Source organism: Trematomus bernacchii, unplaced genomic scaffold (genome assembly GCF_902827165.1).
Source record: "Trematomus bernacchii unplaced genomic scaffold, fTreBer1.1, whole genome shotgun sequence".
Lineage (NCBI taxonomy): Eukaryota > Metazoa > Chordata > Actinopteri > Perciformes > Nototheniidae > Trematomus > Trematomus bernacchii.
The window spans coordinates 1,227,923-1,248,475 of NW_022987771.1; the positions used below are offsets into that span (position 1 = coordinate 1,227,923).

Sequence of the window (20,553 nt, forward strand, 5' to 3'; positions counted from 1 at the left end):
TTCCCTATGCTAATGCAACTCTCTCACTCTGCACTGAGAACTCCGCTCTGTGCTGGAAGTTTCAGGTTCCTATGCCTTGTGTCGTTATTTGAAAACATTTGGGTTTCACACAATCATTAGCTGTTTTAGGATTTGTGACATATCTAATCTGGTTTGTCACAGGTATGTGTGACCCCGTGACTGCTCTCCATGCCTCTGCTCGCAGTGCACCTGGCTGTACCACTGGATTAAATAAATCCTCCTCCACTTAAACATGTCATATGAAGAGAAAATATGTCGCCACACAGGATAACTAAAGCTGTATAAATCACCCGTTCCTGCATGGAGCTGTAAACCCTAAAGCGCTTACACAGACTCCCAGTCTCCAGCTAAGGGCCCTGGTAAGACAAATGGAACTGACTGTCATAGACAAGGCAGTATATCCATCTCCATCACTGAAGGGATGTGTGTGCAACGAGATGGCAGTGAAAGCAAAGTGCACCGACCCCGTCTCCTGGAGAAACGTATATGGAAACAGCCAGGGTCAGAGAGTTTCAATTGGTTAATCTATTAACAAGCTCTCTTTGTTCCATTACACTGACGCAAGACCGTGTGACCACTCATTTCATAATTGTGCATGCTGCTATTTCACTCCCCGTTAATTTCTCTCTCCTCCGACTGCTTTGTTTTTGTAAACTGGTTTACTTGCAAGGTGTGTGTGGGTAAAAAAAGTGATATATTTAGGGTTGTGACCTCACCTGGATCATGTAGAGCTGAGCGATGCGGTACTCCTCCACACTCATGGGCATGGGGATGCGGTACTCCTTGATAAGCATGGTGAATTTTGGAGGAGGGGGATAGAGGGATCGGGGAGAAGATTGACAAGGGAAGGGGGGAGGGAGGGACAAGAGGGAAGGGAGGGGGAGAGGAGACAGGAGAGACTCTGAGGGGATCCTATAGGTGACTTGTCAAATCACCAGCTGAAGTCCACATTGACGGTTCCTGTGAAGGAAGACACAAAAAAAAGCATGAGGGTAAGTAAGCTGTGAATGAACATTTAATTAAATACCTTCAAGCATCCAGGTAGCAGTGTTAGATCAGTAAAAAAGTTAACAGTTCTTGAAACAAGTCTTCATCAACCTCACTCTAAACCAGCAACATAAAACATTCCTCACAAGCAAAAGATAACAACACGCAGACGAAATTCCAGAAGCTGAGAAATTCCTCGACACATAACCGAGGACAAAGATAAATCCTTGTGTCTCACACTCGGATGAAGAAGAGAGGAGATCCGGAGAGTCATTCAGGACATACAGTTTGATGCTCAGTGTAGTTACTGTATGTCTAGTCCGAGCGCAGGCACAAAGGACGAGCATCAGCAATGTGCTTCCATCCAGCGTCTCAGATCCAAGTAAGAGATTTTCCAGGATAAACTTCTGTTCTTATACACAGGCCACAGCTCAGTGTGTGTGTGTGTGTGTGTGTGTGTGTGCGTGTGTGTAGGGGGGGGTAAGTGGCCAGAGTCTACAGAGAGCACCCGTAGAGCCAGTAGTAGCCGTAGAACAGCCAACCCTTCAGCACCATCACATGGGGGGCTCACTCAGCATAAGAGGGATTACAGTTGAGTTGGGAGCATTACATAACATTGAAAGAGCTCCCTGTACATGAGGTTTCAGAAATAGCAGCCTTAGAATTATACAAAGCGTTGTTTTCAAACCAGTGGGCAGATAGGGGTAGGTGCGGGCTATACATAACCAGTGTGTGGGTGGCGTGAGTTGCAGAAGTTTGCTTGGGACCGCTAAGAGAAGAACTGATTCAGAGCCAAGTGAGTACAAAACAAGACCAGGGCTGAAGGCAATGTCAGCTAAGGTGACACGTTAACTAAAGAGAAGTCAACAAGGAAAGGGAGACTGCATATCTGTCAAATTGAGTGATGACGTGTGACTTTTTGTAAGAAGAGATACAAAAATGTCCCGTCCAGGAAGTTTTTGACAACAGGTTGTGGTTTTTTCCCCCCCACACCTGTTCATATTTCAACAACAAAGACGGTAAGAGTCTAGCTAATGAAGGGATTGTTCTGTCTGTGATCAGATACGACTGGTGAAAATATCCAATTACATTGTCATCACAGAGATGATTCAAAAAGTTGTATATTGCGCTGCCCTGGTGGACAAGATCTTAGTCACCATGCTAATGAGACTGTATTATTCTGTGCCTGCATTTGGCCATTCAAATGTGACTAGACAGCATTGCATAACCCCACTTTTTTCTGACCTATGGCAGCAAGTGGACTTTCCTCTGGTTTGGAACTGAGCCATTCTGTCTAAACACACTTATATTCCTTCTGCGTCATTCATCCAGCAGACAAAGGCCAGCTTTGGGGAGGTTCCTGGTGTCGGCAAAGGGCTCTGGTCCACCAGTTATTCAATGTTCGCCTCTACAACACCCCGCTGTAGCCTGAAGAACTTCTCAACCTGGAGCAGGGGCTTGCTAACAGCATGGGAGGTGTTCTGGTTAAATGAGTAACATTGTCTTCTTTGCATTATTCAAATATCTTTGCTTTACACAGAAGAACACTTTGACAAAATCAGAGCACAAAAGAAGCGTTCTGCTGAATATAACTATACTCTTGGGATGGACTGGGATAGAGCTAGGTTATCCTCGAGAGGCCCAGAGTAAAGCCTCGAGAAGTCAGTGCCAGGCTTTAGAGGGGAAGGTCACTTTGCTCATTCTGGTTGAAAGTGTCGGTGACAAACAGCTTTATAATCTACTTGAAGCATGGTTCAACAGTGTGGCGACAGTTTGAATGTGGGTTGCAACTGATGCTGCAACAAACTTCTGAGAATTTCCTCTTGGCCAGCGATCCTGGATGTGACAGCTGTACCGATTTGGACACAGTAAAACTGATTCTTTTAATGTCCGATTATCTGATGGAGAATGATCACTGTGGGAATGAAAGTCCAGCCAGCTGCCGTCAACTGGTGACAGACATTCAAGGAAGTGACACCAGGTATGTACAGAAAGGCAAACAGAGAGAGGGACAGGCAGCAGAACAGGGGGAAACCCCGCAGTCACAACATGAGTGGTGATGCTGATGGCTGGGTGTGGCTGGGTGTGGCTGGATAGGTGTCCAATTGCCAAGCAGGATCATGAATGTTTGAAAATGTGTTGGAGCTGAAACTAACTATCATCTTTGTTGTAAACGGATTTTCTTTTGTATTAATTAATTAATTAATTCTAAAGTCAGAGAAATGTCTCATAATCAAAGTCGATCTACTAACGGCCCGTCCACAAGGCAGCGTGCTTTGAAGCTTCAACGCTGCTTCCCATTCACTTTGAATGGGGTGACGTCACGCTTTGCCGAACTGCATTGTGGTTCCGTTGCTCGCTTCGAAAGTTGCGAAAAGTTCAACTTTTCAAGCTTCGACGGAAGCGCCAGCCAATCAAATCATATGCCAGTACAAGCTCTAGCCAATCAAACCGCGTGCTTGTGTGTCCGGGGCGGGAGATTAATGCGATTGGTTGTTGGTCGCGCTCCAGACACGCCCACCGGCAAGCTTCAACGCACGCTGCCGTGTGGAACGTACCGTAAGTGTCACAGCAATACAATCTGCATGTGTGTATAGAATTATTTTGGATTTATTCAAAATATTGATTTAGTTATCAGACAAAATGATGTTTCAATTTGTTGTTTCACACATGCATGGACGACACGCACACGCAAACACAAAAACTATTTCGATAACTTATTCGTCGTCCAAGTAATTTGTTATTCAAAATGACAAAAAATATGTTTTTCAGCATCTGATGAAAATGTGCTGCTTTCACCCGTTTCATTTTCATTAAACCGTTTATATTTGGGTTTTGAAACTACAGAACAAAACATGTCAGACATCACCTTGGTCATTGAGAAACTCCCTCAGTATTGTCTGACATGTTATCCACCACATGATTGATCAATTCATCTAGAAATGAAGAGAAAGATAAATAAATATTTCTGCAGGCCAAACATACAAACAAGCGTGCACATATTCAATATATACACAAACTAAGTATATAAATACACAAGTTTCGTTTCAGCTGAGTTTATAGTTGTAGTGTATCTCTCTATTCTGGAAGCAACAAATAAAGACAGACACACCCAAACACGCTCCCACAAAAATGTGTTTGTCACACATTTCTGTGTTCTGTGTGTATTTATCAGTGTGTGGATACTAATAAACAAACATCTGTATGCAATGTGGCTTTCGATTTAGAAGGTATTCTTTTCTCCTTTAACGATACACTTCAGTTTAATGAGGCCTTTCTGAATTCATAATTTGAGTGGTTGAGATTATTTTTCAGTTGAAATTAATTGTTGGTTGCAGACACAGGCCTATCCTAAAGCGGCTATTACACCCTCTGTCTCTCTGACTCTTTCCTTTGTGACTGATGCAGATGCTGAGCACAGCAGAGGACCTGTAATGCAGGATCCACCAGCAGCCCAGAGAGAGAGAGAGAGAGAGAGAGTACTGGCACCGTACTTGACCCAGAAAAAAGGCACTGACACACACACTGCTTAAAAATAGCCTGGTCACAATAATCCTAGCATACGCAAGCAGAGTGCTTGACGTGGTTTGTTCGGAGAATATGCTCATTCCCTTCTAAAAATATAGTCTCTGCCCCCCTATTGGCAGTGACGCAACAGTAGCACCCTCCACAGCACTCAGCACAAAGCAGCCTCCAATGTTCCCGCTTCACAAAACTGAAGACAACAAAGCTACAAAACACTTTTAGTAAGACTGTGTTTGTACCTATACCCACCACTGGTTTTTCAGCCTGTTAAACGTGGGGCCAGCTGTGGAAGAACTGTGCACCCTGAGCTGAATAATGTTGCAAATACCTCATCCGCGACCCTTTCAGAAGGTGTGACCAACCATCAGAGGTACATAATGCTCCAGGAAACAGTAGGAAACCACATAATTCACTCATATTTAACAGCTATAAGTATGAAGCATGGAAGCACAGTTACATCTGTGTGACTTCTGGAGCTGGCATAAACAAACAAGCGCTCAAATATGTGCACATCTGCTCACCTCTCGCAGGGATGAAACGTGCTTACTCTAAATTAAAGGATGGATTATGCGTCATAAACCAGAGGCTCATGCTAACGTCTAAACATAAACACATTAAAAATATGACAAATGTTTTATGTATATGGTACACTATGTTTATATAATTCATAGTTTGGTATATGAGAGAGTATATTTATTCTGTATATGTTATAGTGTAGTCTATCTATCTGAAGGTGCACCATTTAGCAGACAGGTTGATCATGGGACAGAGAGCAACAGCTGGGCATGGCTCTCGACACAAAGTACAACACTGGATAGGAGAAGTTACCTCATAGGCTATAACCCAAAGGCCACAATGGTGTGCTCCTTTAAATGTAGCCCCGTGTTACAGAGCCACACTTTGAGGCAGAGCAAACGAGGTGTTGGTGAATCCCAGAGGAGCAGGGGGGGGGGGGGGGGGGGGGGGGGGGGCAGGAGTTCCCTCATGACTGACCCAAGGCAAGTCCCCATTTAAATTCAAGTGGAAAATGTTAGCCCCTGGGCTGCCTCAAATACCATAGATCACTTTCACACAGCGTTGCCTTGAGATTACAGAGACAACTTCAGCTATGACAACCGCCACCAACAGAGCCTCTGCCCGCGGCAAGAAGCCCTCGATTGAGTTGATGGGCTTATCCACCAATCCAGTTAAAATGTCAAAAGGCTTAAGACAATGTTGTTAATGCTGGACTGAGCGCTGATCTGCTAGAGCGAGGGAGTTCACCATCCACCTGCAGTCCCCAAAGAGGCAATTACGCTTTTCTTTTTTTTTAAAGCATAATGTAAAAAGATCAGACTGTTCTTTTCAATCTATGAAGGGCAACATATGAAGTATCTTTTTTCAGTGTATAGATATTTATATAAAGTGTATGACACAGAATACAAAGTTGATTTACAAAACCTGCCGGCTTAGGCCGTACTGAAAACCTCACCGCCAGTCTTTCCCAAATGTAAGGTCAGGACCCAGGGATCAGAACATTGCTATTGTGAATACATTTACCTAATCAAGTTCAATCAAAGTGTTTTTTTTGCTACGCTGCACTTTTCGGTTCAGATCCTGTGTGTGGTGCCGTTTGCCGTTTGTAACAGTTGTTATATTTAATTTACATTTTTGTAATAATAATAATCATAATAATAGGAAACAGAGGATGTCAACAATAATAATAGTCACAATGATGCTAATTGGTAAACATTATCAATAGTTTGTTAATTTTATGGTAATTCATTGTGTATTTTGACAAGTTTTGATCCAGGTGAGAAACTGAATTTCTCTTTTGTGTGTCTTCCTGAATCTCTGTATTAAGGTGATGAATGTTAACTTGGGGAACTTCTACCTATACCATATTCATGGGCGTGTGGCGCAGTGCGGTAGTGCGTTGGTGTTCGGATCAGGGGGGCACAGGTTCAAACCCCACTGCAGTCAGCATGTCGTTGTGTCCCTGGGCAAGACACTTCACCCCAAATTGCTCCTGTGGGGATTGCCCACAGTATTGAGTATGTAAGTCGCTTTGGATAAAAGCGTCTAACAAGTAACATGTAATGTAATCCATGTGAAAGTTATTTATCATATATTTGACCCTTGATACAAGATACTTCATCTATTACCCTTTGAAATACTCCATTATAGAGCATGTGGAACATTTCTATTCATTATACAGGTGCAGGTTGGGCGGAGGAGGCTATCGGACAAAGACCATGTTTTGTTCATTGCCGACTTCAATAAAGCATAGAAAGGGTCAGCAAACATTTATCTTTTCTTTATATTGAAAAAGAGCCCAGGATGGTTTGCATGTTCAAAGAATGAAAGATAAAAGTAGGGACAACATTGAGAGTTATCTGTGATTTACACTGCATTGATAAAGACTCAAAATGAACTGTGCTATCAGAAAAGACAAATGGAGAAGATGTGATCTCCTCAGAACAAATCCTTCATTACCAGGGTCTTGGGCACCACCCAAAAAATATTCAACAACAACAACCAGATTCACTAGCAGTGCCATTATCCAGCTCAGCGACATGATTATGCTAATAGAGAGGATAATAAGTTGTTGGTGTTTCATCCTGTAAATACAGTAAGATCCCACCATGTGCCCTAGAAAGAGTCCATCACTCCTCCTGTCCCTCAGGCCCTCGCTCCTCCGCAGGCTAAGGAAGTGGGGTGCACATTCACAACCTGCCCTTATTCTTTACTCATCATCGCAGTACAGAGGAAAGCTAAAAATACTCGACACCCTGTGAGCATCTCCTCCTTTGTGTTCATTCTCCTCGTCCTCTTCCTCCTACAGTTTCCCTGCGAGGAAGAACTGCTTCTAGATATGATCAAGGTTTACACAGAGAGAGAACAAACAAGAACCAGCAAGAACAGACTCAGAAGAGAATGTGCAAAACATTCCGTACAATATTATAGCAGAGCAAGAGTTTTAAAAACAACCATACAAATTGTTCATCATACACTGGGGGTTTAGTCCGCATGTGGATTAAGAAGGCCATTCCTCACCTTTATGTAACAAATGTAACATTTTACAACTAATCATTTGCTGCTTGAAAGATACAGATAGAGAACTACAGTAGGTTATTGAAAAATGAAGTACCACCTGAATAATAGCTGCAGCAATGATTTGCTCTTTTAGTCTTTTCTAAATAACCTCAATTATGTGGTTGTAAATTGAGTTCCATGAAAACAGCTGCACTAAATCTCATAATTGGAAACATGAACTCTCTCTAAAGGCAGATTAGTGAACCTGACGACATGTGAAGCTTTGCACCAGTGGAAAATAAGTCAAGTTTGGATTAGACACCCTCACAGCATCTAATTAAAATACACCATAAATGAATCTGGTGCCCAGTGACTGCTGGGAACTTGAAGCGTGCTAATAAGTGGAGCCATTGTTTTCTTATGCCTCAGTGATGCTCATCAGCCTAGCGTTTTCCAAAACAGGCCTGTCACATAGCTCTATCTTTAATCAACGCCACGCTGTACTCTGAAATACAAAATTAGATGACCTTATATGCAAATTAATTAATACTTTGATTAATCAGTTACGTGCCAAGGTTACATGAGGATCTCCTCCTGCTGTCGCTCTCCTCAAACGGCCTAAATCAACTGTACAAAGAGAAGTCTTATGTAACTCTGACGGATACAGAAAAGTAAAGCATTGCTAAACTTGATATGTTTCCATCCCATTCATCTAACCTACAGACCAAAGGACAAGAAATGCTTTTGTAGGTTCAAATGATCAATCTCAAACATCTCTATCAGCATCTCCATGAGTGTTTGGTAGCAACAAGATGCTGATTCAAAGTGCTGTTAATGTGGCGCCTGTTGCTGATACTTGCTCACCACTGACATAAGGCGCTTTCACACCAAGTACTTTAGCAATAGTACCCGGAACATAATTCCCCGGGAACTCTTTAGTTCCAGAACTATCTAATAGATCGCGTTCACACCGGAATAAGTCCTTGAGGGAGGATTACGCAAATTAAGCCAATTAAGCCGCTGACGTCACTTCTTCTTCTTCTTCTGCTTTGGGTTTACTGGCAGGCCGCAAACAACTTTCACGGCGTATACTGCCACCCGAAGTCCCGGGTAACTCGCCAGAAGTGCCTGACACCTCCTCATCACTCCACCGCTCCCAAGTTTTATTTTGTGTTGCCATAAATTAGTCTCTCTCCGTTGGTGCGCTGGGCTAATGCTAATGCTAATAATGCTAATGCGAGCAAATAAAATGGCGGCTTCACAAAACCTTTCTGAGTTTTACGGGGCGTGGTTTGCAATTCGCCCAGCCAATCAGAAATTGGAACCTTTTTCTCCCCAGGAAAGTACCACCTCTAGCAGGGACTGAAAAGGGTGAAAAGGTTCCCGAAAAAAAGTTCTAGTTACAGATCTTTTTGGTGTGAACGCAAAATCCCAGGAACTATCGGAACTATTCCTGGGAAAAGTACTCCGGTGTGAAAGCGCCTATAGAGGAATAACAACTGATGGATTCACATTAACATTGCTAGAAGCGATCTCTCACAATATTGCAAAGTGGCTTGGACTATATGAAATACGACAGAAACTTGACTTGTTATTTCAGTGGGACGAAACACCTACATTATTGGACCATCTATGGCAGAATGCAACCACCCTCACATGCATCAGATATTCAAACTGAATTCATCTGACTGACCATCAGCCAGCTTGTAATAACTCAAAAGGAGTTTTGTGAAGGCATGCAAGACACATGTTATGTTAAAAATAAATCAATCAAACCTGTGTTATTAGCATGAAGGCTGAACCTATGGATGAAATGCATGTATAAGCTCTGAAAGCAATCGCGTTTAACAAAGAGAAAAAGGCAGACTTGTTAGGTGTCAAATAAATGTCTGTGATTAAAAGCTTGTGGAATCCTACATTTTATAAAATAGTGGCAGTTTTTTGGCCATTGGATGAAAATATTTGAATCATATGAAAAAAATCTAAATGTCATTAGCACTCAAAGAACTGGCAATGCATTTTGTTTTTGACTGTCGAGAAGAGAAATTAAATGGATTAAACTCCATAAATAGGCCAAAATGTTTTCCTTTCCTGCCCCTTCATCCTCTCCATCATGGCTTGAACGGGGGTAACCATGGAGACACAGGACTCTTTCCTTATTGGCTGTCAAGATGAAGTCAGAGTGACGAGGAAGTAGAGACCAGACGCTGCAGGGCTGATATTTCTTTCTCCTGTTTCTCCTGTCTCCACTTTCACTTCTTTCAGTCTCTGTGCTTCCCCAACTCGGATCATTGTCTCTGCAGTCTGTCTTCTGGCTAAAGAAACTGATACTGATATAATGTCATGTAGCAGAAACATCTCTTAATAAAATGCAGAATGTGAAAACAAAATATTTAGCGTTTAATGCTTGTACTGTACTCATGCAGGCCTACAACTACCTGGTTCAAAATGCCCAATGACATTTGAGTGCAATTTCTTGAAATGAACTTAGAAGACCACTTATTACTCTCTTTTATACAATCGAGTACCGAGTGTGAGAGATATGGAGGAACACAGGAGAATACCAATATTGAATTAACTGAATCCTTGGGAAGAAACTCCCTGATTTCCCATGCTATAATAGCTGAGAGGAAGCGGAATCTTAAAACGATGTGTGAATTGGGAACAGAGAAGTTTTGCAAGCATCAGACAGAAAAGGCTTTAGGAGGATCAGTTATAAACACGATGTGAGAACAATTTTTTTTTCTTTTTCTTTTTTTTTTTTTTATAAATGGAGTTAAATATGTATTTATCAAATAGAATTACCCAAATTGATGTTCAGTTTTCATCCAAGTAAATTTATATTACACTAAACTCTCAATACCAGACCAATACATTAATATTCTATATAGTTCTATACTCTTGGGTTTATGGTATAAAGAAACTCAGATCCTGGGGTCACCAGTTTATTATTGGTCTGAGGACATCTACCACAAAGCAAATTAACAGTCCATGGGAAGAAGCTGCTCTTGAAAAGCTGTGGTTGTCTGCTGCCCTTTTGTGAAATACCTCAAACCCTCTTGTGCAGCACGAATAACGCAGGCTTCACAAAAGTGCTCTACCCATTGACCAAGGACAGAGGCCGTCTCACACACTGACCATAAAAGGCCATTTTCAAAGATGCTCATGGTCCTATGACTTTGGCTTCAGATGTGTTCAGAGTCAGGTTTCAGCTCGGTGGAAAACCTGTCTTTATCATCTTGGGATTTTCTTATCAGAGCTAAAAAAAAAAAAAAAACAGACACTCTTTCAGTGTTGCACTGAAGGAGTCTGACATCTCCTTCACACAAAGACACACTTCTCTCAATGGAGCTTTGTCTGCCGTATGGAAGCAAAGAATAGGCATAACGCAGGGAGACTTCCCGATACACTGGGAAGAGGTGAGGGGGCAGCAAGAGGGGGAGTTAGGGTCTGAAGGAGTCTATTTTTAGCATCAGAGAAATCAGGTGTCTGTGGCCAATGGAAAAGAAAGGAGCTCGTGGGTAAAGAGACATGAAGCAGCGCTGTCGCTTTCATTTTACATGATCCATGTGAGTCAGAGAGCCACAAGGGCTGGGGGGTGGGGCACAACAACAACACACAAACAAATATAAAATGGCATATATATGGTCCCTACTGACACCAACAAAAAGAAAATGTATGCAATGTAAAGCATAGGTATAAACATTGTTTTGAAGTAATATGTATATATTTGCAACTTATCAATAATGTGGACACATGTAAAAAGCCAGCAGGAAGTAATCCAATAATCAGCAGTTCAATGACTCAGCGCACGCAACATTTCTAATTCAAAGCAGACTATGGTCCTTGCAGATTAGAATACTTATTCATCTTTTGGACTTTGCCTCACAGAAGCAGATAGCGTTGCATCTTTCTGCTTAAGAGCAAAGATGTTTCCTGGTACAGAATGTGAGTGCCTCGATTTCATCCAACAAGCCTGATGAATAACAACACCCATCTTCCCTGACAGGATACACATAACAGACTTCATTCGTCTTCCATAAAATGAAACTCAAGAAAGGACACAGGAAGGTGGACTGCTATAAAAAGACCTCAGCTCTCCTCTTCAAGTCCACCCACACTGCCAGAGAAACTAGTGTCAAAAAGGACAGGGACACAGCACAACCTGCACTAAGTGTTTTGTCTTTGTCTTATTTCCCAGACAACGGCACTTCAGGAGCATTAGCAGTGTTTTGACATCCGTCAGCTGGCACATCATGAATAGGTGGGGACAGGGTGTACCCCTGCTGTCCCTGTCAACAGCAACATTAGCATCACCTGCTTTGTTTAAGGGAGCTGAAGTAGGAGATGAAAGACACTGTCTGTGGAGCTGGATGTGCTGTGGAGCCGTAATACTGTCATGATGCATGATTGTCCACTGAAGATGAATTAAAAGAAAAATGAGACCTTCAGATAACCAGCCAGCTGGAGATGTGTGCCTATACTCACATATGAAGACATTTAAACCTATAAAGTACCCTAACGTTTAAAAAGGCACCGATACAAATCGTCGTTTTACATAATTTGTTTCCATTATTCTACGCTTGTGTGTGTGTGCAGTGCAGGAAGTCATCTATCCATCATCATTATCCAATTCCAAAGCAGACGTCCAACTAATATGACAATGTTTCAGCTGAGCATAGTCCATTTGAATGGAATCGTCCAGCCTATAAAACGGGCAAATGTATTATCACAGTTTCTGATTATTCTAATCATATTCTTATTTATATTCTTAACCAGAGCCATTATGTTAATAACAGGAGATGTCCTGTGGTAGCGCTGCTAACAAAAGAACTTCATGTCCTTTGGTACAAAATAAATACAGTACAGACTAAAACAGATGTTATAATACAGCTTTCTTGATGATTATCACTTCATTTCAGCGTGGTGTGAAAAGTCCTCAACATAAAATGCACTCATAACTCAAAGACCCCTCCAGTGATGTCAGTGCCCATAACAATCATTCCCTATTGACTGTCAGAGGAATGACGCAAACATGACATGAGTTTTATTAGCTGGGAGGTATCAGCTGAGGGAAAAATAACCTATATACAGTCGGGGATAACATGAAAGGCATGTCATGAATCCAGTTTAATGCCTTCATTATCTTTCTGCTAGCTTATGTAACAAACTGCATTCATACAAATTGTCTATTTTATAGAAAATAGAAGAAAATCAGTTAAGAAGTAAATCATCTATTGTACGATAAACTGCTCAATCTCTATCACTATCCTCTCCATCTTATCACTGCCTCCTTGTCATGGGAGTGAGAGTGATTGTGTGTATATGACGTGTGGAATACAAGACACAGAAGTCCATAGTCTGGTCCAAGTAAAGAACCAAGACTATATCCCTCCTCCCAAACCAAACTCAAATGTCATGTCAAAATTACACATAGCAATAACAATAGTGATAGGTGTAGGAAAGTATTGATATACTTAAATTACAATATGTTTTGTTTGAAAGGATGTCACAATTACAGAAATGTAGTAATGTGGTATTAGTATTATAGTTCCATTTAACTTATTAAACTGAACACAGAAGGGTTCAATAAACCACAGGCCGTTTTCTACGAATAACATCTTCAAACTTACAAAACATATCCCTAAAGTTGCCTTCATTTTTTATGTGTTTATTACGCAAGCAGACATTCCAATGACTATTAAAAAATAACTTACCCAACAAGATTTTATGAGGACGCGTACAAAAGAAATAAAATACACAGACCCAAGTTCAACAGGTTTTTTACAAAATCTTTGGAGATGAAGCAACATGAAGAAAATGTCAAAATACCACACAAACAGGCAAGTGAGGTTATGATTATATCTGAGAGCAACAGCATGTACACTATGTGACAGCAGGTGAAGCCACGCCGTACAGAACTTTATTTACCACTGCGTTAACTCTCCTCAAAAAGCTACTGTATTTGTACGTGATGTTTCTTTGCTCTTCCTGTGTCAGCATATCATCTGATAAGCAGCTCAAATAGTACAGACATGGAACCAAAATATGTGGTAAGCACCTCACACGTCACAGCAACTTCAACTGAAAGGAAGTCAGTTTTCTTGTTTCCTCATCTAAAATGGCGGGACACTAATTTGTCACCAGTATTAATAGTGACAGGATTTGTTGACTTATTCTGTCTGTAGACAATCCTAAAAAAATAAAAGGTGAGAGTTGTAGTAGAAGAACAGAAGACCTGTCACATGTGATAATGAAAAAAACACTCTCACTAGAGATTCCACGCAGTGCTATGAATACTCAAACACATGTTCACATACTACAGGCTCCTCTGTCAGGAATGTTCCACTCCACAGTCACTCACAGCATATATTTACATATTCTCACAGCGTTTTCATCCGGACCATGAGGAGGTTGTCCGGCCCTCCTGTAACTGTATAACATAAGTAGAGTGGTGGGTAATTTTAGCCTTAGAGAGCTGTGTGACATGAATGAGCAAACATTAGCATAGTATCTGATAAATGATTATCCCAATTTAAAATGAGATCATCACAGTGTCTCCAATTCTTTTTTTAACTGCATCAGAACTGCTTTAATTCAACAAATAAAAAAGGTGAGCATGGAAGAGGAAACAAAATGTCATATTTGTACAGACAAGGCACTCACTTAGAATCACCTGCACTGTTTCTCCTTCTTTTGTTTGGTGTAAGAAACCTGAGAGTTTAAGTGCGATCAAGTTTCAGCCTCTTAACTTCCTGTAAGATGCCTTGATACAGATGGTGCATTAAAATGTGTTTTAAAGAAGAGAAAAGAGATGTCTCAATATTATTATGTCTACTCAGTTAACAAATGCTCTGCAGCGTGATAAAAGAACCAGTGACTAAAACCAGACAAATATGTACAAGTCCATGTATGGTTATCCTACAAAAAAACTCAAGACAACTTCTTGACTTTGTCAAACTCGAATCCAGACATTGCTGCCAAGAAATGTGCCTTCCTGAATCTATTAAAGTAATTTTCCAGGAAATAATAACTCGTACAGTATTTATACTAAATGAATATTTGAAAGCTGCTGAAATGACTTGCGTAATAAAATATTCTGCCAGAGGAAGGGATATGACATATCCTAAATATATTCAAGATCAGCTTAATTTCGATCAATTAGGCTTATATTTAGTCAAAATGACAATAATATAGGAACCATGGAGTTAAAACTATCCAACAGCATGGTGTAGTCCCAATGGCTGCACTCGAAAACCTGCAAGTATAGCCAAAATGAATTTTACCCAAACTGTAAAATCAGTGAATGCTTGTCAGCGCTCACAAAAACAGAAAGTGCTTGGAAAAATGACCCATCATGTAAGTGGTGTAGTGGTTAAGAACGACAATGGAAAGGGAAGAAGTCGGTCTTTGCTTTGTGAATTTGTACTGACTTTACAGTTGTAATCTCATCTGATTAAAAACAGTGTATGAAATAAGCCTGTATCAACACAAAGGCTGTTATAATGAGCAATAAACACTTATTAAACAACAAATTAAATAAAAGGCTTGCATTTTGTCCACATGTGGTTTGACAAAAGCACTGCCTCTTCCTCATTAAAAACCACTCACATTACACTTAGCACACACAAGAGACGTCGATTAAAGTCTCAGTTAGTTAGGCTGGACATTGGGACTGAGACCGAATCAGAACCATCTCTAGGATACTCGGACAAACTGCATATTACATATTTACAAGTACTTCTTTAATTTTTACTCATCAATCCATTTTCATGAATTCACACAAAAAGGGAGAGATTTCTATAAAACGTCAAAGTCACAGTAGAGGTTTTTGCAATTTGCATTGTCCACATAGCCCTGCCCATGCACCACATGTGTGTATTTATACGAGTGTGTTCATGGGCAGGCAGTTGCCTGTCAGAAAACTGGTTAGGCAAATATCTTGCGGAGCTGCCTTGTCTACAGTAGAGAAAGGTCCACTGACTGTGTAAAGGTCACAACAGGTATGACTGGTTAAGAGGGTGGTGCTGGTGCACAATCACGTGAGACTTATTTGAATTGGGTTTGTGATCCTGATGTTGTTGGCCTCCATCTCAAGCAGTCTACCCTTCGATATCAGACCACTTTATTGATTAAAGACAGGCAGCAGCAGCAAAGTGTTTATTGCGTGGTTCTTTGTGACACAAATGAAAGGCATGGGGATATCCTGATAGTCACCGACAGCTTGTGTGTGTTACAGTCAGCAACAGATGCAGCTATGTTAAAGATCAAAAAGGATGAACAGAAGTCAAAAACCAAAGTGACTCAGAAGAGAAAAACAAACAAAGCTCAAATTCCCTATAATTTAGAACAAATCAGAATGACTACCAACCCTTGCAGTGAACTTTACTATTCAAACTTCTGCTTACATGCTATTAAAAAATGACTCAACCAATGTACTGAACCGCCACAACCGTTATGACTGGCACGAGTTTTGACATGTCAAAGAGAGATAACACACCCTGAGTGCATAAGGTGCAATATCATTCAGGCCCGGGAACAATAAATCTCGGTTTTGCCTCTCCTGCAATTACTTGTAATACTCTGTATTCCAAGTGCACGCTAGATCTTGCTCTTATATGGCTGAGGCTCTGATCTGTACCAAAGATAAATCTCAAAACTAGTCTCAGATTGCATTGCTAATCTAAAGACATGTTGCTATGTTTGAAATAAAGCAGAGGCCACAGTGGAAGAAGTGTAATCATCTGGACAACAGAAGCCCCAGCCTCAGTCAGCTCTGTCTCCATGACTCACCCAGGCCCAGCTGAGTCAAGCTGAGTGACTCTTGATGCTGAAACTCATAAAGTCGTATTAAATTAGAAATAGGCCTCGGGAATGCAAAAAAAGCTTGTGGTATGCAAGTTTCTATGGAAAGGCAAGCTGAGTTAAGTTAAAATATGTGCTCTTCTTCCTTACTTTACAGGTAAATCCTCTCACTGAGGTCAAAACCAATACATGCTGTAATTTAAACAGAGTGGTTTATAAGTTATCTTTGGAAAATGCACCAAAAAAACAAAAACATGAGCCTGAAAATCCACCAGTGATTCCAGTCATTTCCATTTTTACATATTATTTAATGAAGTCTATAATAATAACAAGTTACAGTCCGAATAGAGAGGGGAGCATTTTTACAAGCTTTAACCAACAAGCATGCCTGTGTGACAGCAACAGAGAGCAGAAACAAATGCTGCACTTCTTCATGTAACAGGAGGAAGACAGCGTGAGTGTAAACAAATGTAATGGCGAGCTTTGACAGCACCCGGTGTTAAGAACATTGTAAAATAAGATTTACCAAACGTGACGTTACACGTTGGAGGAGCACATTTGAACCGGAGTAAACTCACCGGCAGTTAGTTACCTAGCAACATGGAAGCAAAGGTAATGATAAATTGATGGCTTTGCAATGCCGATTATCCTCACATACCTGCAGCTGATGCACCTCCGGATTAAACACACACCCGGAAAAGCAAAAGTTCCCCAGCCTTTTCTCCGCGTTTGTAAGGGGGTCACTACTTTCACCTGTAACACGGTGTTCTTTCAGCTCCACTCGATGAGGTCTGGAAACGATGCCATGATTGAGATGAACGCATCGAAAGTCAGCAGCTAATTTCCTTTACGTCGCCGTGTGCATGTGATGGCCCTTCAGCAGAGGAAGGGGTGTGGGTACAACATGACACACACATCATCATCCGGAGTGTGTTAACATGCTATCAGCCGCCCTTTCTGCCAGTGTTTACAAAATATGGCCCCATCGTTGCACCGGAGAACCACACGCTGGATTTCCTGAACCGACAGAAAAAAGGCCGAAGTAGCTATGGTAACGTTTAAAATGTCCTTGAATATCCTGCCAAACGTCGCGGGAGTTGGCGGTCCGTCGGGTTCGTCCTGGCGGTAAAACGGTAACCGGTTGTGAGCTCGGTGCAGCGGAGGTCCATCTACCGTCCACAGAACCGGGGAGGGAGAGGGGCACACAGATGAAAAGCACCCGCCATGGGAAGTTGTCACTCCTCAAGTCAGAGCCGCTGCGAGACTTCACAGTCCTTTCAGCACGACACCAAATAGTGTCAAGGAAACACGAGTCTAACGAGGTTTCCGGTATAATCTTCCAAAATAAAAGCCTGCCTTACTGAGCGTGTGCAGTTGCTCATTTCACACACTTGAACTTGCACTCCAAGTGCAGAGATGGGAAAAGTATCAGGTGTACTTAAGTACAAGTATAAGTACTAGAGTGTAGGAATACTCCGTTACAAGTCAAAGTCCTGCATTACAAATGTTAGTCAAGTAAAATTACTAAAGTACTGGCATCAAAATATACCGTAGTACTACTTAAAGTACCAAAAGAAAGTATTCATTATGCATTTGGCCCATTTCATTATTATGAATGATTATATGTTTTGCTTATAACTATTGTTGCATTAATATGTTTATCAAAGCTGGTAAAGGTGCAGCTAATAATTGTAATGACTTTGTATTCTGCAGGAAAGCTTGTGAATTTTTACTCCAGGGGTAACTAAAGTATTATTTGGTGATTATATTTCACATCATTAATCCAAATCTGCAGAGTAACTAAAGATATTAAATAAATGTAGTGGAGTAAAAGTACACAATAACCTCAAAGTAGCAAAACCTTAAGTACAAAGGAGCAAAACATTGAAATATTCAAGTGAAGTACAAGTACCTCAAAATTGTACTTAAGTATAGTACTTGAGTAAAACTACTTAGTCACTTTTACACCAATGTCAAGTGTATAAAGGGCGTCCTACGATCACAGAATGATAACCCGTTGATATATTGAGGCAGAAAGCTCATTAACACTATAATGGAGTAAAAATAATAAACAATAAAAGTATTATTTGTATTTATCTAAGGGTTAGAGGTGTGCAGGGGCGGATCTAGACAAATATTCATGGGGTGGCAAGAGGGTGGCAGGAGATTTTGAGGGGTGGCATCCCCTGGCAGAAGTATATGCTGATTGAATCGCAGTCATATCAATCAATGTTAACTTGGAAAGCCACAATGTTAATTTTTTAATTCACTAACATAGGTGACATTATTGTGGCACATCAGTAAAGCCTTACATATAAATATATAAGGTGGCAGACATAATTTAATGAATTTTAACTGAACAATAACTGAATGAGTTTGTTTCACTCTTAGACCAGCAGGGGTACCAAATCTATGAAGACTGCTGCAATAAGTACATTAATTAACTGTCTCATCGATGTTCGTCTGAATGAATATGATACTATTAACAATCATATTATTCCTATCAGCTGTCAATCACTGTTATGATTCACATATTCATTTATTATTGAATAAGCTATAGTTTTTGGAGGAGTTAATGATGAATGTTCCTCAAGATGCTTGCTCACCCTCCTTCAAATTTGAAAGACAAGTAATTATATCATGTATCAAAATTCAAAAGATTCAAAGGAACAGTTCAGCGCCCCACGACTTTACTGCAAACAGTTACAACCTTGACTTTACATCAGAAAGAACAAACATTAAAGTAGTGACTAACTGCATCAGTTAGGGTTAAAAAAACGTGTATTCAGCTAAAACATAAACATCGCTGCAGTTATTATCCAGTGGAAAGTCCTTACCTACTGGCCTAGTTAAATCAAAGGTTACTTTTTTTTGGCTGGGCAGTGTAGTTTTACACACCGTCTTATTTGACTTTCTCAGGACTTAAAACTGTTTTTTGGGGGCAGACCCCCTCAAAGAAAAAAAATATATACACACATACAAGGTCATCATCTTAACAGTTGTTTATGCTCATCGAGTCATCCGTGAGCAGAGCATCAAGTTGGCATGACTATTACAGCTGAATGCGGCGATTACCACATTGGGATCCACATTAAAGAGCAGCTGAAAACTTCCCTTTTTATAAAGCTGAGAGTCAGGCCTGACATCCACACCCTAATGCAGGGGGGTCAAACTCCATTTCATCTCGGGCCACATCAGCATTAAGTTTGCACTCAAAGGGCCGGTTGTAACTTTAAGACTATATAAATAAATAAATAAATATATAATATATGTAAAATAATGTATTATACGTTATTGACTCTCTCAGAAGTCTAGGGCAAATAATTCTCTTCAGTGTGAATATCACAAAATGAGTAAGAAATCATTCCAATGTGTACTATAGGACAGTAAAAAAAAAACAGTTTAAAAGGGGAGTGATTAGTAAAATATGCATAAATAAAAAGAAAGAATACTCACTACGTAAGAAGCCCTGAGACACAGTTTCGTGAAAAAAAAACGGGTACCGGGAGCTCCCGGGCTTAACAGGTTAATGAGGATTACAGAACCTCTCCATAGTCAGAACCAAGCTGGTTCCACCTGAACCTGTTTCTCCCTGGACTATGGTCCTCTGCTCTGTGACTCTGATCTCTGAGTCCTTCTTCTACTTTTCTACACACTTTGTTTTTTGCAGCTGCCTTTGTTCAGTCTGGCTTTTAGTTCTTTAGTTGCTTGCTTAAAGATGTTAAGCAGCAAACCCCAATGTTAGTTGTTCTGTATCTGTGTAAAAGTGTTTGTTAATTTAAATTAGACATTTACGTTGACTTGTTCTCCTTCTAAAGACTAGCGTTGGAATATTTCCCTCAAAATAGGATCATGTTCAGCCTCTGATGTGATGATTTGACATGTAGCTGAAGAGAGAAGAGAGCGGGAAGTGACGATCAGATATCAATACCATATCAATACGATCAGATATGTTTCCAGAGATACTCCACCTCTCGCTTTACGCTGATATAATGCGAGGACAAAACATGAGATGCTCAGAATAAAGAGAGCGAGAGAGAGAGAGAGACAGAAGAGAGACATGGATCACCTGCTGCTGCTGCTGATGCTACTGGTCTGTCGCTCAGGTAGGAATACACTTTATTATTTATTATATTCAAATATCTTTGTGATCTGTCAAGAAAAGACTACTCGTAAACTCTGACAGCAAGATACACACAC

The 20,553-nt window shown here is 40.7% G+C and overlaps 2 protein-coding genes across 7 annotated transcripts in view; one reads left to right on the forward strand and one right to left on the reverse strand.

The window, feature by feature from the left end:
• LOC117496938 (membrane-associated phosphatidylinositol transfer protein 2-like) overlaps nucleotides 1-17,627 on the reverse strand; it is a 52,473-nt gene extending 34,846 nt beyond the window's left edge. For 4 of the 6 annotated variants that reach the window (XM_034148794.1, XM_034148795.1, XM_034148792.1 and 1 more), the window contains exons 1-2: nucleotides 17,012-17,627; nucleotides 738-981 (exon numbers count right to left, since the gene is read on the reverse strand). In XM_034148794.1, coding sequence (XP_034004685.1) covers nucleotides 738-815 — 78 coding nt within the window. In that variant the 5' untranslated portion in view covers nucleotides 816-981; nucleotides 17,012-17,627. The remainder of the gene's footprint in view (nucleotides 1-737; nucleotides 982-17,011) is intronic. The other 2 variants (XM_034148793.1, XM_034148796.1) reach the window with 2 other exon arrangements.
• A 2,822-nt stretch (nucleotides 17,628-20,449) lies between these two features.
• Nucleotides 20,450-20,553, forward strand: part of LOC117496882 (CD5 antigen-like) — a 34,957-nt gene continuing 34,853 nt past the window's right edge. Inside the window, exon 1 of the mRNA XM_034148729.1 lies at nucleotides 20,450-20,459. The gene's annotated coding sequence lies outside the window, so the exon portion shown is untranslated. The remainder of the gene's footprint in view (nucleotides 20,460-20,553) is intronic.